This window comes from Cupressus sempervirens, chromosome 1 (genome assembly GCF_028749045.1).
Source record: "Cupressus sempervirens isolate cs-2001-9-10 chromosome 1, ASM2874904v1, whole genome shotgun sequence".
Taxonomy (NCBI): domain Eukaryota; kingdom Viridiplantae; phylum Streptophyta; class Pinopsida; order Cupressales; family Cupressaceae; genus Cupressus; species Cupressus sempervirens.
In genome coordinates this window covers 613,496,287-613,516,889 of record NC_143118.1, presented here as the reverse complement: position 1 = coordinate 613,516,889, position 20,603 = coordinate 613,496,287, and the positions used below count along the sequence as shown (strand labels likewise).

Genomic DNA, 20,603 nt, shown 5'->3' with positions numbered 1-20,603 from the left:
TAAGTAGTTTCTGGATATTCATAATGGGGTTATTACATGCCTAGGTTATTTGTCACGACGCTAGAGTCACACTTTGCGGATCTCCCTAGGTTCCTCTCGGGTGGGTTCTCATAGACTTTAGAGCCAGACCGATCACTGCATTGATAGGGAGGACCAGATTTGTTGGCTATTTCCCTTGGCAGAGCTAGAGACGAAGACCCACTTCATTTTTCGGTGCCCCACCTATTATGAAATTGGAGGGAGATATTACTACTTCTTCAGAGATTGCTGGTTCCTCTCCACCTTCTTCAGTTATACGGACTAGAGATGTCTTGCGCTTTACCTTCGGGAGAGCATGCAGCGCTGTGACCATACTTTGCAGCTTCTTTTTCCTAAGAGCTAGGCTTTGGATCAGCTTATCACTGCCTCCTTCGTGCCTTTGCCTCTCGCTTGGGGTGTGAAGCATACGGTCGACATTTCTAGCATCGATCATTCTGGATCCGTGAGACCTTGCGGCGGTCTTACTCGGCAGTGTCACCCCCCTAGGAGTACTCAGAGACGCACTAGGATTCTTGGTTGCCCTAGCCTTTACCCTTTTGTTCTGGACTTCTTTACACCGAGGAAGGATCCCTAGTCCTTGCCATAGTGGTGTTCTTGTTCTTGCTCTTGCTTCTCTTTTGCTTTCTTGATTTCTTTTGCTCTGCTCTTTTCGGACACCGTTTGGTGATCTTGTTGTTGTTAGCCTCATCAATTGTACGCTTTCAGTCCCTTAGACCCTTTTTGTGGTCTCTTGTTGGACATTTATACATTTATCTTATCTTATATTAAGTCCTTATACGGATACCATTATGTATCTATCACTACTATATCAAATAATTACAAAATGCATATTAGTTATTGATATACAGGTGCCTGTATGACTGTAGGGATGTCTATGTATAATATCAATTACCATAATTTATATTGCTATTATATACAGAAAGGCCAAGCAGATCTAATCATAAAGAACATTGATTAATTGAATTGATATTATATGTAGACTTCCCTACAGTCTTACATGCACCTATATATCAATAACTTATATGCATTTTGGAATTATTTGATAAAGTACTGATAGATACATTAATGGTATAAGGACTTAATATAAATAATAAAAGAAATATATATACATAAAATATTTTATGTTCCTGATTTATGAAATCAACCATGGTAAGGACAGTGAGGTAATTACTTTTGGGAGAATGGTGACGAGGTTACCTTTCCAAGCATGACACCTCATGGCTGTGACCAGGGAGACCCTATGGGGCTAAAGGGGGACAAGTAGACTGTCTTTGGGCTTAGGAAGTATAGATTCTCAGGGTATTCTATAGTGAATGATCCTCACATTCTTACCATGTTAAAAGGGTGTTCAGTCATTTGAAGCCAATTTTAGGAATGGTGAGATGCAGAACGTTGATATCAGCCCACACTAGGTACACCACCCCAAATGTATGGCACAGGCCACATGAGGCCAAGGTAGACAATATATCTTCTCTTGGGCTCAGGGTAGGAGGTTTCTTGGGGCACCTCATCAAGTCATCTACACTTAGCAGTTCTATGATTAGGTCACCTTAAAAATTAATTTTTGCTATTTTTTGATTTGATTTGTATGGCTTTTTTAATTAAAGGAATCTATGAATTATGATTATAAATAAATCCTAATTGTGCTGTATGGCTTCGTTCGGATTGAAAGGTATCTCTATACCCTACTTGCTTTAGATAAGAGACTGTGGATACTGATAATTTGGGGACATTACAACTAGTGTGAAATCCAGATGGAGCTTTTTAAGTTGCAACTTAGCCAAAGGATGAAATGATAATGTATGCAGTGTGTGTTTTTTCTTATATGCGTGGTAAGCTATGATGGACGTAACTAACTGTTATGCACAGTTTTCTACAAGGCAGATTGTAGACTATCAAAGCTTCTAATATTGATAGGAATCTATAATTAGAGGGTGACTTGTGGTTTTTAATATCTTTCTCTAACATTTTCTCATTGATGAATATAAATATCAAGATAGTTATCATTCTTTTAATAATGCAAGTTCTTTTTGTATTACCGTGACACAATTCTGCAAGTTGAATAATATAGCAACCCTTGACTGGTTTCGTTTCTAGTGGCAAATTTCTTCAAGTCAAAAGGCTGACAATATGATATTTAAGAAGGGATCTGCTGTCTCTATTGGACAAAATGATGAATGGTAAGTGCCCTGCTTATGGATAAGATTCTGTGATTCAAGGCAGGTAGATAGTGAATGTTCAATGTTCACTGTTTCACTAATCCCAGGATAGAAATTATCTTCATAGAGGCGATTTTAAGGTATTTACCAAATAGGCTTCTAGGCTTGTAGGAGGCATGAGAATGGGCTGTCATTCCTTGGCATGTTCATAGTCTTCTGTTTCATTACTTTGTTAACTGTCTAAGTAAAATGAACATTCCAACATGCACGGTTTTGACTCCTGATTGGACACACTAAACATGAGCGTGTATTTTACATTTCACCATCTTGTGTATAAGATCCTGTGATTCAAGGTTGGTAGATATTGAATGTTCAATGTTCACTGTTTGAGTAGCCCCCAGGATAGAGAATATTTTCATAGTGGTAATTTAAAGGTATTGAGCAAATAGGCTTGCAGGCTTGTAGGAGGCATGGGTAGGGGCTGTCATCTTCCTTGGCATGTTTGTAAAATGAATATTCCAACATATATGGTGTTGCATCTTGACTGAACACACTAAACATGGATGTGTGTTTTACATTTCACCATCTTGTGTGTCCAATTGAAAAATGGTATATCATTATAGCTTCTTGCAACTTTAATATAATCATGTGTAGCTTCTTGCACTTCGTCTTTACTGCTTCATGATTTACTTTAATGCTCTAATGATTGTGTTATGATAAACCTTTATTCTGGTGGTTGCAGTTGTTCCGTGATGTGTTTTAAGCAGCATAAAGGTGCGCATGTCATGTCCTAACCTGAATATCCATGAATGGACCCCCAGAATTGTATGTCAGATTAATCTTCAAAAACATTTATTTTCTGTAGTTGGTCCCTAAGTTTTGTATTCTTATCTAGAAAAAGAACCAGTAAAACTTGTTATGTTGTTTTAGAGGATTACTAATGCAGCTAGAAATCACTCAATATAATTCCACTTATGTGACCTTTTACTTTGATAGCTTGACTGCAGATGATTATTATTTTTACAAAAAGGCTTAATAGTGCAACTTATTTACTTTTTGAAACAGTTTTCCGTTTGACAACTAAGTGCAGTTCTGAATGAGTTTCAAATGGAACCCTTAGTAAGGCATCATGGAGGTTACTTGTCTAAGGATTGGACTCCACTATTTGCAGCCACGTTACCCCATACCAGGCCTTACACCCAATAGCTAAAAAAAACTTCTTTCAGTCAATTTACCTCCTGACTCAGACTACTCTGACACAATCCTGTTTAGTAGAGACATTGATTTGCATGCACTGTCAATGGTTATGGCCTGTGACATGGACCTCAATACGAGGCTCAAACCTGGAACATATCCTATCATCCATCACATATGCTTCCATATCTTCACATAGCATATTCTAGGAAGCCTTCAAAGAATTTTATCAAGGGGTTCTCATGCGTTGTGTGTCTTGATGGCATTCCACACCTAGCTTGACTACTCCCATTGTGACAAAAATAGGAGGCATAGAAACAAATTTGAAATTGCACCCGCTAATTACGTTTACTTGAAAGTTTCCAAACTGATTCAAGATGTCCTTTTTCTTTAAATGTTGTTATCATTTCATCCCAAGAGATCATTTTTGTCAGAGGTATTTAGAAAACAACTGTGAGCCTTGTTGATTTCTTCAGTCTTTCAATACATCGACTTTGTGGAGAAGCCACGATTTTATTTATTTATTTCAACGTCCATTAAAACTACAACACCATCACAAATTCCTTGCATGCAATAGCGGCAAAGAATGTGGAAAATAGCTTTATACCTGGTGTATGTATTTGTTGAAGAGTTTTTAAAGTCTTTTTTATAACAGAGCCCTTTCCCTTAAAACATGAGGCTCACAGCTTTACATATGATAGTGCATGTCTGAGGCTTCATGTCAAACAATGAGGAACATCATATCTTTGATTTCATTCTTTGCAATCGCAGGGCCAAGAAGATAAAGTTGTGATGACTCTACATTTCTTAGTGTATAAACAGTTATGGAAACCGTTTACCAACTTTTCACCACCTTTCGTACTTCAAGGAGTCTTTCAAATAATATATCGTATCTTCTAACTACTTTAAAAACTATCAAATGTTAAGGACACACTTCCTGTTATAATTGATTTCTTCTTCAACGACTATTCTACATATAACGTGGTATGAGGGTTGAGGATGGTGATCATATCTGTGCAACTCATATTTGCTTCAAAGTCCCTTAATCACCATTAACAACTTTGTTAACTAAATTGCTAGCAATCATTTCACTTTGTTCCTTGAGATGACACTGTCTTTAAGGCATCATATCTAATAGTTTGCCAGCCATCAAACCACTAAGATGCATCTCATAGATGCATTCTGCCGAACATGCCGTGCCTTCTTTTACTTAACCGACCACCATCTCATTATTCTTCTTGGTGCTTTGAGGAATCTATGCTTTAACATGCATCCATATACCATTTCAATTTCTTTGCATGCATGGATAATGTGTGCAGCACTGAAGATTTTAACATTGTTGTAAAACATGGTTTGACATCCACTTTCTGTGTTTGAAAGCCATTATTGGAAAAGAGTATGCTCTTGTACTTGTTTCTTGCATTTTCTTGAAAGTATTCAATAGGTAGTTATTCAAGGTTGGGGTTCCGGGTTCAGGTTCTGATTATAAAAATCCATAACTTTTTAAAAGTTAATAAATTGGAGAAAATGCTGCATCCTTAACCTTCTTGACCTTTTTAGTTAAGACCTTAACCTTTTAGTTAAAAGTTTAATCTTTTCACTAACCTCTTTTAGATAGGAAAAAGTTGCAGCCTGAACCATAATCCTTTTTAAAAGTTAAGATTCTAACTCTTAACTTTTAGAAAGTTAAGATTTCAAAATTTTCAAATTTTTAACTTTTAAATAATATTTTTGGCCCAAAACTCCGATTCTGAAAATTTGAAATGTTGGATGGAGCTGGGAATGAATTGAAGCCTTTGAAATTATAAAACCACCACAAATTGAACAAATGATTGATTATTTGAAAGCTGGAAACTTGACATTTTCCAATGCATTGTTGATAAAAATAATGAACATTTTGAAATTTTGACTAGACAAAATACTAGGGCAACAAACTGTAAATAGGGTTTCTCACAACCTATTTTAATAAACTTTATCAAAAATAATAGTCTCAACATAAAATCGATCCTTTTGAGGGTATTCTTCACATGGAAAAAGAAGCCACTTTTTAAAAATAACTTATCACTCCATTGCCTAGGAAAAAGTACCAAGGCCTATTTATATTTTATTATAATAATAAAGTGACTATAAATTCACTTAAATATTATTTTATTTGACCCAACCTAAGAAATATTTTAATATTTCCTAGTTTATTCGTTAAATACTCATCCGAACTTAGAACTGAAATCTCTCTGAAGCCACTTGTTTATGGATGAGATCAGAATGTTGCAGGCCAACTAACATTCTCTAAAAAATATGGATCCCGCTTAAAAATAGGAACTGCAACTTTAAGTCACCAAAAATGACCCTAGGGTCCCTAATTCATTTTGGTCAACTTTCAAGTAATCCCTAAAAATTGGGACTCCCTCGTAAAATTAGTAGATTGTCCCAAATTGCTCAAAATGGCTCACAAAGCCCTTGTGTAGCTCCACAAGCCCCTAAGAGATCCCCTATCCATATTACTAACCTACGGGAACCCAAATAATAGGTCAGCTGTGCTCAAGTGCTTGTCACTTAATTAGCGGGCATTCAATAGGATGTCAACATCTCTATTGGCTTACTTGTATATATGATTCAAGGTGACATATTTGAATGCTCTATAAGATTCAATGCAACCTCAAACAAAGCCTGTAGGTTCCAGTTCAAAACTTTGCCCTTCTTTAAGAATTGATAACCAGAAACGATTCTCCTATTTCCACTTCTCAATCCCCAATTAATTCCTTTAAACTCCGCCTCATTGTTGGTTTCTTTTGGTAAAGGTTTTTGTCACTTTGCCTATAATGGTTTTCTTTTTTCTTATAATACTGCCGGCTCTAGAGTCTCCCAAGTTATGTCGAGAAGCTTCATCAAACTTCATCTTTACCTGCCTACTTGAGGTTTCTGCCATACGACGTCTCTTCTCCATTTTAGTGTATTTGTATTGAAGAGCACATGATTATACTAAGAGAGGGGGAGGGGTTGAATCAGTATAATAACTATTATGGTAAAATGATGAATGTGTTATTAAACAAAGATCATAAATGATCTATACATAGAAGTGTACATAAGAATGTTTCTATAACAAACAAAGAGAGAAATAGAAATATTCTGAAGAAAGTAAGAGAAAATTTCCATGTTGAACAGAGAGAATATGGAAACATAGAAGAAGAGTGGCCATTAGAAATAGAAGTTAATCTATGGAAGAGAGAGAAACAAAAATAGAGAGATTTAACTCTAATACCCTCCCTTAATGGTCAATCTAACTTCAAAACGAAAAATTTGCAGGAGAATCCTCAAAAGGCATAAGAGGCAGACTTGGGCTGATCAATGAACTCTGCATGTTTTGCAATATTGGTATGTGGTAGGACAAGCCTCGGTGCCTAGAACAAGCGCCTCAAGGCAACAATTTTCAAAGATCATCATTCTCTGCTTCCAGGTGTCGTATTTCTTTCTATTGAATCACTGTTTGCCTTCCAAGAGAAGATAGGCGAGAGATGCCATGACACGTTTTTAATGCAAAAAAATGTGAATATTTGAAAAGGCACGAACTTCAAGGAAGATTGATAGAAGATCAATAAAAAATGTAATGACATCTAGAAGAAAGCTCAAAAAACCCAAGAGAATTTGAAATTAGATCCTAAATCCACTAGCTCGAAAATTGAGGCACAGAAAATGATGCATCCCCCAAAAAAGGAGTCTGACCTAGTTGAGATTTGTAAAAGCCCACCAAGAATCTCCAAAATTTTTTTCAAAATGACAAATAATCTAAGAGTTTTGCAGGAGACCCTAGCCGTTTTTGAAAATCCCAAAAAATGACAGATGTGACTGCAAAAAAGTGGTGAAAAATGAAATCGCAGGACAAAAATTAGAGACAAAGGGTCTAGAACTCCCTAGACGCTGCCTTTTGTAGAAGATGTGTAGAAAAAAAAAGGTTGAAAATGCCCAAAAAGAAGGCCACGAAATTGCTGAAAAATAGGCTCACAAAAAAATAGTAAATTCTTGCAAAAACAAAAAAAAATGAACACACTCAGGAAAAGATTTGAAAATCCACGAGTCTAAAAATTTCACGAAGAAATTATAGATATTCAAAACCTATTTTGAAAAATAAATTAGAAAATTTCAATAATGAAATTATTGTTCGAAAAAAAGAAGTCTGATACCATATTATGGTAAAATAGTGAATGTGTTATTAAACAAAGATCATAAATGATCTATATATACGAGTATAGGTAAGAATGTTTCTATAATGAACAAAGAGAAATAGAAACTTTCTAAAGAAAGAAAGAGAAAGTTTCCATATTGAACGGAGAGAGAATATGGAAACATAGATGAAGAGTGACCATTAGAAATAGAAATAAATCTATGGAAGAGAGAGAAACAAAAATGGAAAGATTTAACCCTAATAATAGCAACTTTGCCAATTTAAAACTTTTTTCCAAACAAGAACTTCAAATATTGAAATAAACAATTATGCACATGAACACAATAACACAATGTTTACGTGGAAACCTAAAGTGGGAGAAAACTACAACAAATAATTGCTTTATATATAAACTTGTTCTTTGACAATGTTTGGTAGGCTCCAACCTCTATGTTTATGAGCACTGACTCATTGGAAGCGACATCGACCTACTGGAAGCATGAACCCCCATTGCCGTCTTCGTGGGCACCAACCCATTGCACACAAACTTCTTTTCCACCTTATTAACGTTGCTTGCTCAACTGACGATGGATACTTTAATAACTCTTCTTTTTAAAGCTCTATTTTAAGTCTGAATATCCTTTTTATAAAATGCACACTTTCCTCCACCAATCCTTATATAATATCTCAAACTCTCCACATACATATACTCAACTCATTGTTTCTTTATATCTGTTGTTCACATTATTCTTCTTTTGTTTATATTTTTCTTTTCATATACAAACTGTATTATACACTTCTCATTTCATCTTCCACTTATTCTTTTATCTATTCCACACTCACTCCTCACACCCAAATATTCATCATCAATATTTCATTCTCATTCTCTACAATGCTTCACTACACTCCATACTTCCCATGCCCTTCTCATTTTCTAAGCACTCTCTTCCTAATATTTTGCTCTTAAATTTCACACTTATTCTTTCTTCAATCAACGAAATATATAGGCCTTCATATAATGAACAGTCCTATCTTTTCAATGAAACTTATTATATTATCAATCGCAGCTCTCTAAAAACTTGTTTTTAATTGAGCCTATTAAGCTTAATTGTATGGACTTCTACTATTATCAAATTAGGATTATCGGGCTCTTATATATTATCACCATATCCTTTTAAATATATATTTTCGGTCATTATATTTTGGCGTTGATTATCTAATGTTTCTCAATCTCCGTCTTATGAATCTGCGGCTGCTTATGTTTCATCGGGCTTCCTTAATTTATCAATTTTATCAGGTTTTGTCTTATTAACATGCAATGTGGCACTTATTATTGCTGACCTGTCTCTTCTTGTCTTTTACTGCTGTTGTGTTTCTTTTTGTCTTTTATTGCATCTGAATTAATTTCAAACTCCACCGTGACAAATCGCTGACTGGGCAGTTTACATATTATCACAGATTATTTGACTGTTATTTCCTTAGGTTCGTTGTAGCATTGCAGACCATAAAATATTAACATTTGACTGCCGTTCAAACTCCATTTCAATATATTTCGTAGGCTTTGTTGCTATCTTACATTTGCTGTCCTTTTTGAATTACTATTGCTGCATAGAATTCCAACATTGACTTACTGCCGAGTATATGCTGTTGAGTAAGAACTCACACTAATGATATAAATTCGGCAATGTCTTCGATGCTACTGCTGTTTTATTTCTATATGAATCACTTTGTTTTTGTTTTTGCTGTCGCTGTTCATATTTGAGAATGCTCCTTTTAATGTTGTCTGCATTTGCAGGTTATCGCATGGGATAGATCTCCCTTTATCATTGGCGCTAATGCTTAGTTTATCGGGCCTTGACATGTTAATTGTATTCCATTTAAATGCTGACAAGATCATTGCTAGTTAATTGTTCATGTTTGTCCTTGTGTGTAGATGCTCCCTGATACTTTGACCGTCTTTGTTTTGGTCTTTTTGCTACTGCATGGATACTCTGTCCATCTTAAATGTTTCAATAATAGTCACCCCTTTCATTTGGTGTTATTCACCAATTTCTGTAGATGCATACAAGTCTCCCAATAATATTCGTTCTTCTTATTACTGACTTCTTTTGACTGCTTATTACATGGCTTCTTGATGACATAGTTGGCTGTTATGATTGTTATGATTTGTAGCTTACACAGACGGGTAGCATTGGATTGGAAACAGTTCAATTGCTATATTCCATTTCCTTTGACATTGATGATGCTAATATTTAATAGTTTTGTTCATGCTCATAAAACCTTTTGACGTCAATGACAATACTTGCATCATGTACTTCCCAAACTCATGGTCTTCGGAAGCCAGTTCTTTCTCACACTTGCATCCCACTTTGTGGAGTAATCTCTCAGATTTTTTTCCTTGGTTTCGGCATTCGTTGTATCCACCACAAGAATCTTCACTTCATCTAAAGAATTCTCTTGCATCTCCTTTTCTTGAAATATTCTTCTATTTCATTCTTCCCACATTTAGGGTCCAAGGTTTTTTATACATGGCTATCTAAAAGTAGGGCACAAGTTAAAGCACTCCTTGATGTCATTTGGTAAGGTAATGTTGATGTCAGTTTTTGTACCACTACATAATATATAGCAATTTAATGCTTGATATGAGATATCAAACACTCAATTCCTCTCTTGAAAAGTTAATATTCACGAGGACATGAGAAAAACTCCAATGTTCCTTATACTTGTGGATACTAACTCAGTTATATTAATGTGATTTGTTGGTTAATCACATAGGCGGCCTTATGTTGTTCATTCAAGGATTGTCGGACTCTCGTTGTGATGGTGATGAATCTAGCTTTGTAAAATATATGAGTGCCAAATGATGTTGATGGTGGTGATGATGGGGGTGTGTCTGCAAATGGTGTTTCTCCTTTTCTAAGTTTCTAAGAATGAACTCCAATTACTAAACTACTTTCTGCTCTACTTCTACTCCTATGAATGGAAAGATTAACAAAAGGACAGGGATCGAATCTGATGAAAGCTTACCAGCGGCTCTACATTTATAGATGCAATGATTCAAGGGAAAATGACTAGATTACCATGCAAGGCTTCCTAACAAGCTGCTAGGATGCTAGTGGTCTAGCTATAGATCCCTATCAAACATCAACTAATATCACCATGCAACTATCCATCTACTCTTACTCTTACTTAACAACTTTCTTGAAATGATATCTACTTTAACAACTTCAAAGAATCTAACTTTAACTATTGGAAGTAGAAGCCATACAATAACACTAAGTGTTTTTAATCACCATGCAAGTCACAACCATGATAAAGAGAAACAATTTTGGTATTATCTTAGCAACAATTTTCTTCAACCTTTTACAAATGAGAGCGAATGGCCTTATATAGGGGCCAAAATTATAGCCAATGGTAGAGATTAAGAGGCAAAATCAATGATCCACATTAAATCCTAGAAACCCTAATTAGGGTTGCCACCCCATCGGTCAATGAGAAGGCGCCACCTCATCAATGGACCAATGAAAAAAAAGGAAAAGTAGCAACCAATGAGAAGACACCAAAATGGTAGCCAATCAGAATCAGAGACCTATCCTACCCAAGAAGAAGGAGAATTTGCCACCTGGGCTTACATCAAATGATCTTCTAACATACTTCTACCCTTTTCTTTCATCTTCTTAGCCAAAGAAATGAACTTGGCTAGCCTATCATTGACTTCCTTCATGGGAGGGCAAAGTGTGTGCTTCATCTTGAGCGCAGCTGAATTCATCATGTTGCTCACTGCTTGCAGTGTCTTCTCATGATCCTTCTCATATTCTTTCCCATATTCGATAAAGGCATTGAGGGAGGCAAGGGTGCCCAAATGCTTCTTCTTGATGGCAACCTTCCCCAACTCATCCAATCTTGATCCAAACTTTGTCTCATTGATGTTCTCTGAGAGAGGAGAGTACTCGGTATTGTTGCTGTAATCGCTTGATTCTGAGTCAAAGCTCACCTCTACCGTGGCCCCTTGTCCACTTGTATTATCCTCTTGGGCTCTAGCCTCAATTATGCTCTCGCTTGATAGTGCTACATTCTGTCTCTTTGCTAGAGGTTCTTGATGTTCTTTACTTTTCTCAAGCTCCAGATTTCTCTTCTTGCTCTTAACTACTCTTTGTTGTTGGCTATTGCTCCCACCTCTTTGTCCAATTGTTCTGGACCTTCCTCTGGTTTCATCTTCTCATAAATAAGGCATATCTTCCGACTTTATAATTACCTTAACTTCTCATTGTACCATGACTCAGTGTGTAAATCAACTGTCCTTGTAACTGCCTCAAAGGAAGGATCGTGATGATCATCCCAATCCACTGGACTCAACTCCATTCCATCCACTGTATCATAATCTTCCCTTAGCACATTTTCATCATCTTCCAGTTGATCAGGAATATCAAGGCCTCTCTATCTGATTGCCCTCATCATGCCCATTGACAATCTTGAGAAAGCTAGCTTTCTCACATGAAAGTCATCCTGTGCATTGGCCCAAAAATCTTCTATAGTAGGAATATGTTAAAATGTGTTTTCATGAGATGCCTTGATGAGACCATTAGGATTGAATCCCTGTCTTGCTCTATACCATCCTAGATGATACCATTCTAACTCTTTCTCCGCAGCTGCAAAGGCGACAAGATTGGGGCAAGTATCATTGCCTATTCCAAATGAGAAGGTAATCCTTGTCTCACCTTTTAGTTTCATCATCTTGTCATAATGCTCAAGTTGCCTAGCCAACTCCATCAAAACTACCTTGTCAGGTGGGTACCTTGGAAGTCTCTTGGGACAACTGTACTTCCTGCTACTTTGATATATGTGAATTGTGGAAATTGGATGAACCAACTCCCATACTCAACTTTTACTTCCACTTCTGTTGTGATGCAGCAGTGCACAATGGAAGCCTCGAATAGCAAATTTCTAGGCAACTAGGCAAGTTGACAAGGTTGGTTGGAATCCTTCAAATATCCCAAAGAGAGGGTTTAGTGTTGGGACACTTATCACAAGCATCAATAATGAACTTATAGCAGGTTATCACAACCCAAACAAGGCAGGGAACCTAATCACCAGATTTGCCTAAGTTCGAAAACACCAAAACATACGGATTCTTGAAAAGCCTAATAAAGGAACATATGCTCAAACACCAAATAAGAGAGAACAATGGCCATGGAATGGAATACCAACATCCCTTAGACCTATTCAAGCCTGCCTACAGCAGTTACAGTGGTTGGTTTGGTTCCAAACAGCACTGATACATAGTTACAACATTTTTCCATTAAAGAGGCCAGTAGCGCTTCAAACTGAGAACTGAACATAAAATGAAAAATACCCACTTGAAGACCAAGTTTAAATGGACTGAAACAGCATTAGGAAAGTGCTGATAGGCCTAATTAGGCTGCATTTGCACTGCAAGTACCATTTCACACGTGCCAAATGGAAGAATGGCTGTTGGAACATGTAGGGGCATATAAAACATGTCCAAATCCAAAGTTACAAACCTTGGATCACTCTGGAGCAAAAGTTATGGTGACTGTTATGAAATTTTGAATGGTGCATGTATGGAGCCATACACCTAGGGTATGGTGGCAAAACTCATTCCTTGCTTGGCCATCTGTAAAACTTGCAAAATCATAAAGTACACTTGAAAGGCTTGCATTCCACCAAGGGGCATCAAATTTTCATGGTGGAAAGTGCCAAAACAACAAAGCCCCAGGTGAAACCCTTGGTTAAATGCTGGTTTCTAGGTACCTTTCAGCAAAACTTGAATAACTTGCAAACTAGAGCAGATCAACACATGAAACCAAATGCAAATGAAAGCTAATTTAAACCTCTAACTTCTGGAGTCACTGACACATGCTCATACGTCCATACAGGTCCATACAAGTCCGCACAACACCCAAAAACTCATGAATTTGCAGGAAAAACAGATTATTTTATTGATTCTTTGCCAAAAACAAGTACATACCCCTATCACCCGCCTATAAGGGCTATTTATAGGGTGCTCCAACGGTTACATGGTTGGTTTAAACCAACTGGCCATTTGGAGGAAGGTTTTACAAGTTTTAAACAACTTTTTGAAAAGTTGCTCAATGTTGCATAGCAACTTTTTGAGCACTTTTGATAATTTTTGCAATAATGCATATTTATCAACCAAATTTTGTCCTAGGCCTAATTTTAAGTTTCTTGATGATGGTGGAGTGGGTGCTCCTGCATCACATTGAGAGCCTTTTAGCAAGTGTCCCTTGTAATATCCTTACCGTCTTCATGGAAAAGGCGTCATAAAACATCTTATAATAATCTTTGGTGTTGTGCAAATGAAGCTGTGGACAACACTCATGCACCAAATATTGCCTCGGCCCGTTGCCAATCACTCCTAAGGCCTTAAGTCCAGGATTTTCATATAGTCTCGCAATCAGATAGAAAAGATAGGATCCCAATTAGAATTGCTTTTGATTTTGCACTGTTCTAAGTTGCAACTCTAAATTTTCATTTATGATTCTAGCCCAATCAAATTTTCTCTTTCTATTTTTAATTTCATCAATAAAATAATACATCCAGTTCTCTAATTGCATACCTTGAGCTATGTCCATGATTCAACTGAGAAGCACAATGAGATCGCTGTACTCTGATTTGAAATTAGACTTGGTGAGCTTTGATGCCATGGTAACTCTCTTCTTGTCTTTGTGTAACCAATTTTGCTTTAGATGAATGAAGTAAGCCTCTTGATTATCTTGAAATAACTTAGCCGCCTGATCCATCCTTACCACTGTCATACTTTTATACTGGGGAATATTAAATGCTTCCTTGACCACTTGTCCGCTGATGTTCGTCAACATTCTCTTCCCTTCATAAAAAATGATGGACTTAGTAACAATATCAAACTGGGATGTACACTTAATTACCAATTCCGAACAAGGCAAGATAGGAGGGAAAGCCGCCCCGTGTACAATTCCGCTCTTGTAGATCTTCTTTTCCATGGGGGATTGTCCTTCTTTCAATTTATCCTTTAATTGTATCATATTCATTGTACGGATAGTGGTGTCACTTATTTGCCTCACTTTTGAGAAGAAGGTGGTCTTATCATGCCTTCTTTGTCTTTTTTGGTATTCGTTCCCTTTGGGTTCTTGCTTGCACTAACATCTACCATCCTAAACACTTATTTCTGCCCCTTAGTTCTAAATGATATGAACTACACTTATCAATCTCTAACCTTCTTTCTATCGATGGAATCTAGCTTATTTTTGCCTCTTCAAGTCCTATCTCTACACTTATCAATCTCCAACCTTCAACCTAGGGTGGGACTACCACTTATTTCTGCCTCTTCGTTATCTTAGGATGGACTACACTTATATCCCCCAACTTCAATCCTAGGGTTGTCTAGCTTATTTCTACCTCTTCAAGTGTCCTATTATGAAATCTACACTTATATCTCCAAACTTCAGCCTATCAATGGAATGATGAAGTGGTGGATGATGAGTGCAAGAAGAAAATAAAGGAAACGAACCAAACAAGAACAAGGAATAGAATCTGCCTTCAAACCAATCTTCACCTCTAAAAATGAATAGAATTTTACCTTAAATTTGCCTTTACGAATAACCCGGCCCTCTTCTAGTTCGGATCAAATCTTAGAAATTTCAACCCAAAGAAACGTGAATCGGAATCGGATCGGAATCGGCAAGGTCGAATCGAATCGTGAATCGGCAATGAATCGGCAATGAATCGGCGATGAATCGGCAAATTTGAAAAAACCTGTTAAATTTAAAGATTTTAACAATTTAAAACTTATTTCATGCACCCTTTATTGAATATAACTTAAGCACACTATAACATCATCAAATAGAAGTTAAAACTTAACATACATAAACATGAAACATAAAATCCATCACATACGTAACTATGTTATCTAAGATTCTAAAATGTAAATTGTAGGCTAGCTGAAGTAAATAGAAATCAAATGATCATAATGATTTAAATAATAGAATGTATGTAAGATGATCCATAAGACATCAAATCATAAATTTATGTAAGAATCTAAGATGAAGATCCATGAAAGTTTGAAACTTTGAAACATATGTCTATCAATGATTCAGTATCAATATCTGTAAACAAAATATAAAAACAAGGCTCCAGTTCAAGCCTCAGGCTCATAGTCATCATCATCCTCAACATCATCCTCAAGCTCGGCTACAGCCTCAGCCTCAGCCTCTGAGTATCCAGTCTGCCTAGTAGCAAGGCGTCTAATGTAGGTCCTAGAGGACTGTCGAGCCATATCTCCCGCATATAAGATGGGCTCACGAATGTCGCTAGGGCCTGTGTCTGTGCGTGCACGTGTGCGTCTACCAATGCCTGAAGAACGTGCTCTAGCTGCCTCAGCCTCTATATCCACCTGGTCAATCCACGCACGGTCTTCCTCAGTGAAGACTGGATCTACAACCTCTGTGAGCCACTCTGATTCTGGATCAATCTCCTCCAGAATGATCGGAGAGGAGTCAGTGCCCAAAATCTGTCTGATCCTAAGACGGAGGTTGTAATGAACGAAGACAAGATCATTCAACCTCTGCACTGTCAACCTGTTTCTCCTCTTTGAGTGGATGTGCTCGAACATGGACCAACTGCGCTCACATCCAGAAGCGCTGCTTGGCTGACTCAGAATACGAATGGCAATTTTTTGAAGTTTTGGGGTTGTGGCCCCAAACATTTGCCACCATCTATCTGAAATAAGGGAAAATAAAAATAATTAGTCTCATTTACAAATTACAAATTACAAGTTAACTCTAAAATTACATAATCAACTTTAAGTTTAGAATCTAGATTCATGAACATTGAATATATTATTTAATTTTTACCTGGCTGTATTGTTTCCCGAGCATCTATGGCTACCCTGCTAGAGAAAAGTGGCCCTTCTTTATTATTGAACTTATCAAGCTCAATAATTGCAGCACTGCTATCCTCATCAGTACTCAACCTCTGGATCACTGTATATAATCCGGTGAGAACCTCCTCATCCGCCTTGAAGTCAGGACGGAAACGAAATGCCGAATTCAAAAAGTAAGCTGCTGCATGGATGGGTCTGTGGAGCTGATTCTGCCATCTCCTATCAATGATGTCCCAAATAGGGGCATACTTCTCCTGCACTCCTGCATACTGAGCTTTAATGGCCTCTTTGGCCCTATCCATGCCCTCATATATGTAGCCCATAGAGGGCTTCTCCCCATCAGCAGTTCGTAGGAGAGATACAAGAGGCTCAGTGGCCTACATATAAAGTAAAACAAAAATTTGAGTCAAAACTTAAACATAGAATAATTCAATAATATAAGGTAAAACTAAATCATTAAACAATTAGCATAGTAAACTGTAAAATATTAAATGTTAAATTGCAATAAAATTACCTTAAGTATTTCTCTAGCAGGTTTCCAAAAACCATCATCATCAAATATGCAATCCACCACATCTATCCCTGCAGTGGTCGTAGCATAGGAAGATGAAATCCACTCCCGCCCAACAAACATGCTCCTCAAATCATCCCTTGATGTCAACAAGGACTGCAAGGTGATGAAATTCGAGGCAAACCTCGTGATCCCTGGACGAGCTAACTCTTTGTCTCCTGTGTACTTCCTCATTGTGCTAAGGACAAATGAATGATTATAAATAAACTTACATATGTTTTTTGCCCTTTCCACACATGACTTGACCCACTCAAGTTTGCCAATTTCCTCCAACATGAGGTCAAGGCAGTGTGCTGCACAAGGGGACCAAAATATGGTGGGGTGCCTCTCCATCAAAAGTTTGCCTACAACAATTTTAAAATAATTAGAAATTCAAATTTCAAACATGTTAGAACTTAGAACTTAGGAAACTTAGAAATTCTAAGTTAGAATTAGAAAAAGTTCAAAATTCAAATAAATTTATTTTCAAAACTTAAAAAGTTAAAAGTTTACTTGCAGCAACATAACTTGCTGCATTATCCGTCACCACTTGCACCACATGTTGTTCCCCCACCTCTGCTATAACTTCCTCAATAACCTCACATAAGTATGTGGCGTTTTTTACATGAGCAGAAGCATCAATGGATTTGAGGAACATGGTATATCCTACAAGTAACAAAACAACGAATTATAATTACTATTAGCAATCAACAAATCAAAATTTGAAATAGTCAATCACGATTCAAAATTATGTATGTAGGAAAGTAGAATGATCAATCACCTCCACAGGATACAAGAAAATTGAGGAGTGTTCTTCCCCTCCTATCTGTCCAACCATCAGTCATGATGGTGCAACCCTTTTCGATCCACTCCTTTCGGTTGTCCTCAAGCTCATGCCTCATATCCTCAACCATTTCCTCCAGGAGGTATCCACTCAACTCAGCCTCAGTTGGGGCTTTAAACCCCGGACCACAAATGGCAACTGCATCTATCATGTTCTGCCAATAAGGAGTCCTGTCACAAATAGATAATGATATTGATTAGAAATTTAGATGTCAAAAACTAAAATCATAAAACAAGTAGATATAATTAAAGTTTTACTTTTACTTTTAACTTTAACTTTGAAGATAACAAAGAAAAAAGAATCAATTACCTGGCTGCAATAAATGGAATGTTGCAAAAGTACCAGAATTTGCAAATCTCTTTTCTGGCAGCATCATGAATCTCCTTGTTCAAACCCATGCCCTCAAGCGTGGGTTGGGAGCCAGGAGTAGTGCGGGGCACAAAGTAACTATCCATTCTGCTTTTCCACACTCTAGGCCGCAATAGGTTGGTGTTGGACTCTGTCTCAGTATGAGACCGACTACCACTAACACTCACATGAGCACTAGCACTAGGATGAAAAGGAGGCCTAGAAGAACCCTCCCCAACACAACCTACGGATGCGGAAGCTGATGCAGATGTAGATGCGGTTGCGGATGTGGGAGCACGGGAGCCAATACCTCTTAACCCTTCAAGTTGCATTTTCTTAGTCAACTTGTCTTGTTCAATTTTTTCTAATGCCACTAAACAAGAGCGTTTTGCCTCAACGGTTTGTTGAGTGCAAACTGTGACATCATGGCCAGGTATGTCAGCAATGTGGTATTTCAATCTATAGATACCTCCCGAATTTATTTTTTCTTTGCAAAATATACATTTTGTTTGATATTTGGTTCTCCCAGGAAACTCTTCATTATATTTCCAGCATTCATCTTTTTTACCCATTGTGGAAATTGGAAAATGAAAGCAAAGGGCTGCTGCAATAAAAAAATTCATGTAAAAAATCAAAGTTTGCAACTAATAAACAAAAACTACAAAACAACAAACCCTAGTTTGCAATTTAGTAAAACTAAAAATAAAAAACATTCAAGATTTGCAAATGAACACTAAAAAAATTTAACAAAAAATGCATACTACACTAACATGCAAAAAAAAAATCAACACTTACCTCTTGCAAATGAGTTGAGGAGTGTTGATATTGACTCCTTAATGCTCCCAATGCAATTTATGGCCTCCCCAAATGGACTTCTGATCTCTTTGGTGCTCTTCCTTCTTGCCGGTTGGAAACCTATGGATTCTCTTTTCTCTTCTTCTCTCTCACTCTTCCTCTCTTCTACTCATACTAAGCAAATAGAAGGCTCTTTAGGGTTATAACAAAGAGGAAAGTCAACTTAGAAAGCAAATAAAACATGTGTTTTTTTTAAAAAATTGAACTTTCTATCCTTGCTGCCGCGGCCGATTTCTGGCGATACCCGATGGCGATTCTGGCGATTTTTTCCATGAATCGCCGATTTTGGCGATTCAGGTGATTCATGCGAAAAAATCGCCACCAGCGATTTCCGATTCCAAAAAAATCGGGAGCCATGAATCTTATCACGATTTCGGCGATTTCATGGCGATTTTTGGAACTATGTTTCAACCCTTGCACCTAGCAAAAATCAGAATTTTGACTTCCTTGAAATTGCCCACATTTGCCAAAAATCAGACCTTAAATCATATAGCCTCTTCATAAAAAAAAAAGCCCAAATCTGGAAGAAAAAATCATAGCCAAAGATGGAGAAGTCAGACCTAACAAAAAAAAAGCCCAAGCTGGAAAAATCAGAGCTGCTTCAAAATTGCCCTAGGGCAGAAATTCGCCCAAGCAAGGATAAAATATTTTTGCCAAGAAAAGTAAAAAATTAGCCCCAAAAAATAGCTCAAGCTGAAATTTGCCTCTAGAGGAAAATCACACATCCAAGGAGGAGGAGGAAAAAGGAATGAGAAAATAAGAGGAGAGGAAGCCCCTCTTATACCACACTTTTTGCCTCTCCAAGTGGGCCAACCTACTTGGAGGAAAAAACAAAATTAAATTAGCCCCTTAATTAATCGCGCATATTTAAATGCAACATTAAAATTACTTAGCCCATAGTGAAATTGACCCATTTAATTGCTAGTTTTGATAAAAAATTGCAAAATAGAAACAAGGTAAGCTTAGGAGATGTCAAAATTTTCATTTAATAACATTTTAGAAATTAAAATATCATTAAAATCGAATTTAGCAAACCAAAATCAATTTTCAATTTCAAATTAGCAATTTCTTTTATAATTTCTAAAATCCTCTAGGCAAAATTTTAGTTCAATAAATGCAATTTGGCAATTTAATTCCACTTCAATTTTGCAAATACAATTTCAAATTTTCAACAAAATAAATCATTTTCTTGGCACTCAAAATTCAAGCTCTAAATCCAATTTCACTAACAAAATTTCATTTCACCGAAAAAAATTCATGATTTTCCAAAATGACTAAATCTAAAAAATTTCATTTTGAAAATGCTCAAGCTTATACAATTATTTCAAATTTTAAAAAATCCATATAAGTTAAAAATTTGCAAATCTATCTTGCCACATATCGTTTTAATTATCGAAAAAATGTTGTTTTTGAAATTTGTTTGGCCTAAAGATAAAATTACATGCTTCGGAAAATCAAGTTAGCACCGGGTGAAAAAAAGAAAAAACAAATCAAATCCCCTCCTGGCCTGAAGGCATCCAAGGTGTAAAATTTTCAAATTGAAAATAGTTGGACAA

The 20,603-nt window shown here is 36.7% G+C and overlaps 2 protein-coding genes across 3 annotated transcripts in view; one reads left to right on the top strand and one right to left on the bottom strand.

Annotated features, from left to right (window-relative positions):
* The window catches only part of LOC149579403 (HIT-type Zinc finger family protein), a 168,253-nt gene that overhangs the window by 50,147 nt on the left and 97,503 nt on the right, over positions 1–20,603 (top strand). For both annotated transcript variants that reach the window (XM_089832511.1, XM_089832517.1), the window contains one exon: positions 2,941–2,972. In XM_089832511.1, coding sequence (XP_089688637.1) covers positions 2,941–2,972 — 32 coding nt within the window. The remainder of the gene's footprint in view (positions 1–2,940; positions 2,973–20,603) is intronic.
* Positions 15,557–19,323, bottom strand: LOC149579404 (uncharacterized). Its single transcript, XM_089832499.1, has 6 exons — positions 18,154–19,323; positions 17,782–18,014; positions 17,514–17,666; positions 16,965–17,365; positions 16,422–16,827; positions 15,557–16,287 (listed from the first exon to the last, which is right to left on the bottom strand). The coding sequence occupies exons 1-6, from the start codon at positions 18,813–18,815 to the stop codon at positions 15,707–15,709; spliced, it is 2,436 nt and encodes an 811-aa protein (XP_089688625.1). The 5' UTR covers positions 18,816–19,323; the 3' UTR covers positions 15,557–15,706.

Excerpts from the sequence above, each read along its gene's own strand:
- LOC149579404 (XM_089832499.1), bottom strand. The coding sequence starts at position 18,815 with ATGAATTTTTTTATTGCAGCAGCCCTTTGCTTTCATTTTCCAATTTCC. Across the intron at positions 17,667-17,781 it reads TTTTCTTGTATCCTGTGGAG|GATATACCATGTTCCTCAAA; the intron begins GTGATTGATCAT and ends TGTTACTTGTAG. Across the intron at positions 16,288-16,421 it reads TCGGGAAACAATACAGCCAG|ATAGATGGTGGCAAATGTTT; the intron begins GTAAAAATTAAA and ends CCCTTATTTCAG.